General features: G+C 41.3%; 1 protein-coding gene across 1 annotated transcript in view; it reads left to right on the top strand.

Annotated features, from left to right (window-relative positions):
* Nucleotides 1–5009, top strand: part of LOC132445695 (actin filament-associated protein 1-like) — a 7473-nt gene extending 2464 nt beyond the window's left edge. The window contains exons 2-5 of the mRNA XM_060035810.1: nucleotides 758–998; nucleotides 1516–1706; nucleotides 2420–2587; nucleotides 3192–5009. Of these exons, the coding sequence (XP_059891793.1) occupies nucleotides 758–998; nucleotides 1516–1706; nucleotides 2420–2587; nucleotides 3192–3218 (627 nt within the window). The 3' untranslated portion in view covers nucleotides 3219–5009. The remainder of the gene's footprint in view (nucleotides 1–757; nucleotides 999–1515; nucleotides 1707–2419; nucleotides 2588–3191) is intronic.
* The last annotated feature ends 5501 nt before the right edge of the window (nucleotides 5010–10510 follow it).

The raw sequence follows: 10510 nt of genomic DNA on the forward strand, positions 1-10510 counted from the left end.
AAATAAAAGTGAAGAAAAATTCAAAGCCACAAAATATTTCGAATATGGAGTCGCGTCTAAATTACAGTTGGTTTGGTGAAGGAAAAGTGGACTTGGGGTTTAATAACTTCTATTAGCCATGCGTCGTTGAAAGGAAGAAAAAAAGGCCCATACCCCAAAGTTAAGGCGTGCGTAAATAGCGGAGTTAGCAAAAGGAAGAGATTGTATATGTGAATATTTTGACGGAGGGGCCCAGAGAATGTGGTTGGGGGGCTAATTGCGGTGGCATTGGTTTTTTAGTTTGGTTTCTTCGGCTGTAATGTGCGCGCAAGGACTATTAAAACCGCTGGTGTAGGCTGTCATCCTCCTCTCTAAATACCTTGAGGGACTGAGGGGGAAATGCCAAGACGGGGGTTGGAGATGGTGTTGGCTTTGAATCCAGGCCATGCCCTCAACGCTTTTTCCACTGTTGGTCTCAGACTAAAAAGTCTGTTAAAAGTTTGATATGGATTGAGTGAATGTTCAGAAACGCTTTTTAAGATAAGAAATACAGATGTGAAGCGAGTCTCTTTCCGTTTATTGATGCTGACGCCCAGCCAATGGTAGAGGAGGTGTGTTAACCATGTGATCTCCAGTTCCAAAAGCACTTTCCATGTTGCCGTCTTGGTACTTTCTGAACAAAAGATATTTAATAGTAATAATGATGACACAGTAGCACACAACCAAGCAGCCAGTTGTTCAAAAAAGACAGACCCATAAGAGGCATTAATGACAGTAGAAAAACTACAAAGATGGCGGCTCACAATGTGCATCATTACATCATGTCTTCCTAACCGCCGCCCCCCCCCTGGTAGGCGTGGACCAGTACAAGTACGGGAAGAACCGCGTGGAGGCGGACGCCAAGCGGCTGCAGGCCAAGGACGACGAGCTGGCCCGCAGGAAGCAGGAGATCCGCAACCGGCTCACCCAGCTCAAGAAGGAACGCCGCGACCTCCGGAGCGCCGTGGAGGCCGCCGCCGGTGAGGAGGCCGCTGGGACCAGGGTGGAGGGGGGGGTGGGGGAAGGCGATAGGGTGGGGTTGGTCTAGAGACTAGAGGTGGGTGGCATGGAGGTTCTGGGTTCAGTCCACCTAGGCGCCCGCCCCCGGGCAAGACCACCGCTACTAAACGCTGCCTGCTCTTTAAGGACACGGCTTCACCGCAAGGGGCTCAGGTTAGAAGCGTCTGCTTGAGGACTAAATGATGACTAATATGAGCCACATTAAATACATTATACCAAAAATAAGGGGCAAGGTATGTGTGTATAATTATTAGTTAAAAATGTTCTACGTTTCTTTGATCGGCCATTGGTTAGCACAAGTCAATACTTGATCCAGAATACTGGATCCGATCCAAAGTGACATTAACAAGACTAAGACGATGTCGTTCTCCCCAGACGTCTCATTTGGGGACGTCTGCAAAAATATAAACATGGAATGATACTCGGCCACATCTTGTCTGACTCCTGGTTTGATCCCCCCCCCCCCCCCCCCCGAAGGCAAGCGGACCCTGGCCTCGCTGACGGAGCGCCTGAAGAAGGTGGAGGACGAGTGCAAGCAGAAGGAGGAGGAGCGCGTCACCCTGGAGCTGGAGATGACCGAGGTGCAGGAGAGCCTGAAGAAGGCCCTGAGCGGAGGGGTCACGCTGGGCCTCACCATCGAGCCCAAGTCCGGCAGCTCCACTCCTCAGGTACCCCCCCTGCCCCCCTCACCTCCACCCATGACCTGCCCCGTACATGGTCAACGGTCTCCCCTCCACGCTACTCGAGTTATTTTAGCGGATGCTTTTGATCTAGATCCACATTCAGATACATTAAGTAGCAGGGAGGGCATGTTGCGCCTGAGGGTAGGCCGCACACACTTGGAGTTCAACAGCCTGGCCACGACTACACTGCACACATACAAATGACGCCGCAAGAGCGAGAGCAGATATTAGTTTTTATTATGAGCGTGAGCAAGAATTCCCATCAGCCTCGGCGGCCATTTGCATTCATTATGGCACATGCTTCTAGTGTATTACATACAGATTGAGAGGGCCAACCAAAAGACTAGATTGGTGTCCCTATTAGGTAGGTATTTCTGCAAAGTGAGCGTTTATTTACTCGCGTGTGTGTGTGTGTGTCTGTGCCTGTGTGTTTGTGTGTGTGTGTTTGTGTGTGTGCCTGTGTGTGTGTGTGTGTGTGTGTGTGTGTGTGTGTGTGTGTGTGTGTGTGTGTGTGTGCGCGTGTGCCTGTGTGTGTGTGTGTGTGTGCGCGCGTGTGTGTGCGCATGCGTGTGTGCCTGTGTGTGTGTGTGCCTGTGTGTGTGTGTGTTTGTGCCTGTGTGTGTGTGTGTGTGTGTGTGTGTGTGTGTGTGTGTGTGTGTGTGTGTGTGTGTGTGTGTGTGTGGTGTGTTCCCCTCCAGTCCCCAGTGGCGGTGCGGCGGACCCTGGAGTCATCCCCGTTCTCAAGCTGTGACACCAGCGACACCGAGTCCCTGTGCCTGCCCGTCAACAGCGCCTCGCTGCTTCGCAGGCACCCGGCCGGCCAGAAGGTCCCCCCCGTCAGGGGCCATGTCCTCAGGAAGGCCAAGGTACGAGGAGGGGCCCCGCTTGAAGATACAATCATAATATTACCCCTTCAGTCAGTTTACAACAGGAAAGGCTTTGATGGCAAAATGACTCATTGAGCCTAAGACCAGACTTGCTCACTATGCATTTGACAACGAAACCAAAACCAAAGATCTACTTTTTTGATTTTAATTGAAGGAATGAGGATATTCTCTTATTTTATTACTCATTCTATATACTGTATGGTTACTTTGGTTTTAGAATAGTGCTCTGTGTATTAAAGGGGTGATATCGTGCCACCAGGTGTGAGTGTGATTAGCCATTACAACCCGTTTGGAAATCTGCTGTTCCCTGTGTTTTAGTGACATCCCTCGTGGGAGTGTCCACTTAGATGTACGATGGATAGATCAGCAACATTTGATACAGTCTACTGGGTAGGCTGGTTGATCTATCCAGCATACGCCCACTATTGATCACTAGGGCACATGGAAAAACAGATTTTCAAACTTGTAATGGCTAATCATACTCACACCTGGTGGCACCCCTTTAATATTTTGGTACTTTTATATTGTTTTTGAATCCTGCACTATCGAACCAAAACGTTGTCCCTCCATTTTGTTTCTACAGGAATGGGAGATGAAGACTGGCACATAAGATTTCATACTTCTGGTGTTTTACTTTATTTTTGTGTATATATTTATTTAAAAAGACCTTCCAAGCAGTCCGAGGACACACAAGCATAGCAGACCAAGCAGGAGAATTATTAAGTATCGTAACTGAAACCAAGCGAGTTCTCCAAGCATACCATTAGATATTTTAGCGTTGAGCATGCTTAGTTAGTGTACTTAGTCGGGTACAACTATGTTGTTACAACTGTACCTGTTTTTCATTCCAAAAGTGTATTTGCTTTTTTCATTTTTTTGATTCCACCTAATCCAGTTTCAGATTCACACTTTGGGTTTAAAAGCTCTTAAAGGTCAGACGTATTTATTTGTAAATGTTTGAAGAAAATTCTAGCTTCCCATGCTTTATTTATGTCAATATATTTAATGTAATTTTCTTTTTGATGAATGAAAGCCCTCCACTGACTTTCTTGTATTTTATTATTTTACAGTGACAGCAGTCAAATTTCCATTATTCATCCTTTATTCTATGCATTTTTTAAACTACTTTTTTGTCAGTGACATGACGACGTCTGCCGTTGGTGCTATTCAATTGATATCGTGAGATGGGACATTTCAACTCAAAAAGCCCCAAGTGTATATTTAAGCGTTTTTTTATTAAGGATGCAGTTATTAGTATTAAGGACACTATTGGGACATTATCTAAGATAATTCATAACAGGAACTAATTGTCATGCTTCTGGTGATCATTTAAATGTGTTTGATTACAACTGCACACAGCAAATGTTAGCCGGACGCTACTATCGTGTTTAGTTAGCCACTTTGGTAGGTCAAAGTTAGAAAAAAACAAGAAGGTGCTTTTTCAAGGGCCACCCTGAAAACTACATTACCAAACACTGTTCATGCCATCTCTGTTCCTGATTGGTTAATAAAGTGGTGCTAGGTGATTGGTTAATGATGCTGCCAATTCTTCAAAGGAAAACAAACCGTTAGAGCTTCTCCCCGCCCACTATCAACATTTAAAAAACGCTTTCTCCTGAACCTTTAACAGTAATGGGCGGTGCTTATCGCTCTTCAGGCCCCCTCTCTCTTGCCCAAGCCCCTCCCACTAACTGAGGTCCATCCGATTCAGGGGGGTCAGAATGTTTGATTGACGTTATCCCCAAGCTACCAATGACAGGAAATGCCCTCAATTGCATTGCAATATAGAGGAAAATTTCAGACAATATTTACATTGTATCCTACGTTTTCAAAAATGTTCTGCGTATATGTCGAGATTCTGACTAGGGTCAATCCATAACACCCACTACATCACTTTTAATCTAAAATATGTTGTGTTAGGGTTTAGTTGTCCTATCAACATCCCTTAATTTTGGCAGTGTGGGGTCTGATTGGGTACTCGGGACCACACCCATATTTCTATAAATACCCGTTAGGGAGATGGGGTTTGTTGTTTCTCTTCTGTATATATTTTCTATCATGTACTCTCCACCTGGTGCATTTTTTAAAGTCTGCAAACTTTAACGCAGCCTGCATGTCGGCATGAAAATGAGGATCTTTTTAAAAAAAATTCTTCCCTTGGCTTCACATTGCTTGTCTGAGAACAGTTATTGTGAATACATTGTAAATACCTTTGCTGGATAAGAAGGGGATGTGGCTATTAGGATTGGGGCGGGGTTTGAGGGTTTGAGTTAACACAACTGATGGTTTTTGCACCTTAAGATCTTTTGTACTCCGCTGTTTGACTTTTGACAGTTGCCGCCTCGGTGACAAATAAACGTGTACATACATAAACATATTGTAATAAACATATTGACAAACATTGCTCTCTGGACTGCTTATTGCCAGCGTTCTGAAAACAATATTTCTTTGTCGTGGTTCTCCAAACTCCAGAGTGTCACATTCAGTGGCGACTGGTCATTAGGGGCAAGTGGGGCTCGGCCCCACCTACTCACAAGAAAAAAAGAACAGAAAATGAAAAAAAAAATATATATAAAAAATATAATATATATATATATATATATATAAAATAATCTCCCCAGAAAGTACTATAAAATAATAAGTTTGGCGCTTTTATTTAATTTCTAGTCGACCCTGGCTTCTTCCGGCTGAATTTGTCTGGAGGGGCAAGAGGGTCTCTACTAGCATGGACATATTATAGATAGGTCTCTCGCCCCACCAGCCCAATGCAATGTGAATTGGACTTGAAACATTGAAATGCGCATGCTCAGAGTGTTTCTCTGTTGAAGTGGACGGAGATTATTTTACTTCCTGGTGGGGCTAGCCACCGGGACCACCATGGACATATATGGTTCGTTCCACTCCAGCGTCATTTCGTTTTTCACAGTTCATTGGCTGTAGGGTGAGGCACGTGATGAGTCATGCCTCGAGTGACCTCCTACCTCACCTCTCGTGCCGCGCGCAAGAAGTCCGGTAGCGAAGAAGAGAAGGAGAACTTTGCTAACAAACATGCCGGATGCACCCATCGAAAACGAATCGACAACATGAATGTGGTAGATCATCTATTGGAGCACAGATTTGAGACCCGTATGCTGCGTTCGAGTATTCTCTGCCAACCGACTCGGATCTCGGATCTGACGCCACGCCCACACTTCAAGCGTTTTATTATTTTTTATTATTATGTGAGTTGAAAAGTAAAGTCTAACCGCCATCAACAAAATCGTCAAATCATCAAAACTCAGACGCAGGTTTGAGTCCCATCTCACAGGGATTAAGAATTTGCTCATCCTTTCTTGCTGAGCCTAGATTCTGTTCACCGCTTAGACCCAGGGTTTAAGAACCCTGATGGAATAAGTACCTTAATGGATACCTCTTATTTCTAGACTGTGTGAATTGTAAAGTCAAGTATAACCTCCAAAACAACTTGTTCTGCTTCTTGGTGGTGTGGTGGTAAGGGCTGTGGGTTAACACTCTGCAGGTGCGGGTTTGAGTCCCCGCTCGCACGGTCAATAAGATGCTGACCTTCACGATGAGCTTTCAGACACTATGTAGGTTCGGGTTCCCTGCTGAGAACCAGTGTTGAAGTCCCCTGATGGAGTAAGTACCTTAATGGATACCTCTTATTTCTAGACTGTGTGAATTGTAAAGTCAAGCATAACCTCCAAAACATCAAGATCTGTGTCTTGGTGGTGTGGTGGTAAGGCTGTGGGCTACCACTCTGCAGGTGCAGGTTTGAGTCCCCGCACGCACGGCTAATAAGAATGATGAGCTTTGCGACACTATGTATGTTCCGGTGCCCTGTTCCGAACCAGGGTTCAAGAGGTACCGTAATGGATACATCTTATTTCTCTATCATGTGAATGGTAAAGTCAAGTATAACCCCCAAAAATTCTCTGTTAAGTGTCTTGGTGGTGCAGCGGTCAGGGCTGTTGGTTAACGCTCTGTAGACTCAGGTTTGAGTCCCCGCACGCACGCACGGCTAATAAGAATGATGAGCATTCAGACACTATGGTTCTCAGGTTCCCTGCTCTGAACCAGGGTTCAAGAGGTACCGTAATGGATACATCTTATTTCTCTATCATGTGAATGGTAAAGTCAAGTATAACCTCCAAGCACGCTCCAAGCACGCTCCAAGCACGCTCTAATTAGCGTCTTGGTGGTGAAGCGGTCAGGGCTGTCGGTTAACGCTCTGTAGACTAAGGTTTGAGTCCCCGCTCACACGGCCACCAAGAAGGGAGTACCCCCAAACGGTCCCCAATGTGGCGGAACCCCCCCCCCCTTCAGAGGGGGTGGTGGGGGGGGGGGGTTAGGACTAAAAGGGTCTTGCTACTTTTTTGAATGTTCCCTTGACTGCCCCCCAGTCTATAGATTCTATATTTGACAAAGACAACAGTGTTACCCCTTATGTTTTTTTTCATGACGACCAATGAAAACGACAGTGTTACCCCTTATGTTTTTTTTCATGACGACCAATAAAAACAACAGTGTTACCCCTTATGTTTTTTTTCATGAGGACCAATAAAAACAACAGTGTTACCCCTTATGTTTTTTTTCATGTCGACCAATATTAAACCACAGTGTTACCCCTTATGTTTTTTTTCATGACGACCAATAAAAACAACAGTGTTACCCCTTATGTTTTTTTTCATTACGACCAATAAAAAACAACAGTGTTACCCCTTATGTTTTTTTTCATGACGACCAATAAAAAACAACAGTGTTACCCCTTATGTTTTTTTTCATGACGACCAATAAAAAACGACAGTGTTACCCCTTATATTTTATTTGACAAAGACAACAGTGTTACCCCTTATGTTTTTTTTCATGACGACCAATAAAAAACAACAGTGTTACCCCTTATGTTTTTTTTCATGACGACCAATAAAAAACAACAGTGTTACCCCTTATGTTTTTTTTCATGACGACCAATAAAAAACGACAGTGTTACACCTTATATTTTATTTGACAAAGACAACAGTGTTACCCCTTATGTTTTTTTTCATGACGACCAATAAAAAACAAACAGTGTTATCCCTTATGGTTTTTTTCATGACGACCAATAAAAAACCACAGTGTTAACCCTTATGTTTTTTCCATGACGACCAATAAAAAACAACAGTGTTACCCCTTTTGTTTTTTTTAATGTCGACCAATAAAAAACCACAGTGTTACCCCTTATGTTTTTTTTCATGACGACCAATAAAAACAATAGTGTTACCCCTTATGTTTTTTTTCATGACGACCAATAAAAAATGACAGTGTTACCCCTTATGTTTTTTTTCATGTCGACCAATAAAAAACCACAGTGTTACCCCTTTTGTTTTTTTTCATGACAACCAATAAAAACAACAGTGTTACCCCTTTTGTTTTTTTTCATGACGACCAATAAAAAACGACAGTGTTACCCCTTATGTTTTTTTTCATGTCGACCAATAAAAAACCACAGTGTTACCCCTTATGTTTTTTTTCATGACCACCAATAAAAAAAACAGTGTTACCCCTTATGTTTTTTTTCATGACGACCAATAAAAAACGACAGTGTTACCCCTTATATTCTATTTGACAAAGACAACAGTGTTACCCCTTATGTTTTTTTTCATGACGACCAATAAAAAACAACAGTGTTACCCCTTATGTTTTTTTTCATGTCGACCCATAAAAATCCACAGTGTTACCCCTTATGTTTTTTTTCATGACGACCAATAAAAAACGACAGTGTTACCCCTTATGTTTTTTTTCATGACGACCAATAAAAACAACAGTGTTACCCCTTATGTTTTTTTTCATGACGACCAATAAAAATCGACAGTGTTACCCCTTATGTTTTTTTTAATGTCGACCAATAAAAAACCACAGTGTTACCCCTTATGTTTTTTTTCATGGCGACCAATAAAAACAACAGTGTTACCCCTTATGTTTTTTTTCATTACGACCAATAAAAAACAACAGTGTTACCCCTTATGTTTTTTTTCATGACGACCAATAAAAAACAACAGTGTTACCCCTTATGTTTTTTTTCATGACGACCAATAAAAAACGACAGTGTTACCCCTTATATTTTATTTGACAAAGACAACAGTGTTACCCCTTATGTTTTTTTTCATGACGACCAATAAAAAACAACAGTGTTACCCCTTATGTTTTTTTTCATGACGACCAATAAAAAACAACAGTGTTACCCCTTATATTTTATTTGACAAAGACAACAGTGTTACCCCTTATGTTTTTTTTCATGACGACCAATAAAAAACAAACAGTGTTATCCCTTTTGTTTTTTTTAATGTCGACCAATAAAAAACCACAGTGTTACCCCTTATGTTTTTTTTCATGACGACCAATAAAAACAATAGTGTTACCCCTTATGTTTTTTTTCATGACGACCAATAAAAAATGACAGTGTTACCCCTTATGTTTTTTTTCATGTCGACCAATAAAAAACCACAGTGTTACCCCTTTTGTTTTTTTTCATGACAACCAATAAAAACAACAGTGTTACCCCTTTTGTTTTTTTTCATGACGACCAATAAAAAACGACAGTGTTACCCCTTATGTTTTTTTTCATGTCGACCAATAAAAAACCACAGTGTTACCCCTTATGTTTTTTTTCATGACAACCAATAAAAAAAACAGTGTTACCCCTTATGTTTTTTTTCATGACGACCAATAAAAAACGACAGTGTTACCCCTTATATTCTATTTGACAAAGACAACAGTGTTACCCCTTATGTTTTTTTTCATGACGACCAATAAAAAACAACAGTGTTACCCCTTATGTTTTTTTTCATGTCGACCAATAAAAATCCACAGTGTTACCCCTTATGTTTTTTTTCATGACGACCAATAAAAAACGACAGTGTTACCCCTTATGTTTTTTTTCATGACGACCAATAAAAACAACAGTGTTACCCCTTATGTTTTTTTTCATGACGACCAATAAAAATCGACAGTGTTACCCCTTATGTTTTTTTTAATGTCGACCAATAAAAAACCACAGTGTTACCCCTTATGTTTTTTTTCATGGCGACCAATAAAAACAACAGTGTTACCCCTTATGTTTTTTTTCATTACGACCAATAAAAAACAACAGTGTTACCCCTTATGTTTTTTTTCATGACGACCAATAAAAAACAACAGTGTTACCCCTTATGTTTTTTTTCATGACGACCAATAAAAAACGACAGTGTTACCCCTTATATTTTATTTGACAAAGACAACAGTGTTACCCCTTATGTTTTTTTTCATGACGACCAATAAAAAACAACAGTGTTACCCCTTATGTTTTTTTTCATGACGACCAATAAAAAACAACAGTGTTACCCCTTATATTTTATTTGACAAAGACAACAGTGTTACCCCTTATGTTTTTTTTCATGACGACCAATAAAAAACAAACAGTGTTATCCCTTTTGTTTTTTTTAATGTCGACCAATAAAAAACCACAGTGTTACCCCTTATGTTTTTTTTCATGACGACCAATAAAAACAATAGTGTTACCCCTTATGTTTTTTTTCATGACGACCAATAAAAAATGACAGTGTTACCCCTTATGTTTTTTTTCATGTCGACCAATAAAAAACCACAGTGTTACCCCTTTTGTTTTTTTTCATGACAACCAATAAAAACAACAGTGTTACCCCTTTTGTTTTTTTTCATGACGACCAATAAAAAACGACAGTGTTACCCCTTATGTTTTTTTTCATGTCGACCAATAAAAAACCACAGTGTTACCCCTTATGTTTTTTTTCATGACAACCAATAAAAAAAACAGTGTTACCCCTTATGTTTTTTTTCATGACGACCAATAAAAAACGACAGTGTTACCCCTTATATTCTATTTGACAAAGACAACAGTGTTACCCCTTG

Source organism: Gadus macrocephalus, chromosome 17 (genome assembly GCF_031168955.1).
Source record: "Gadus macrocephalus chromosome 17, ASM3116895v1".
In the NCBI taxonomy this organism is placed as follows: domain Eukaryota; kingdom Metazoa; phylum Chordata; class Actinopteri; order Gadiformes; family Gadidae; genus Gadus; species Gadus macrocephalus.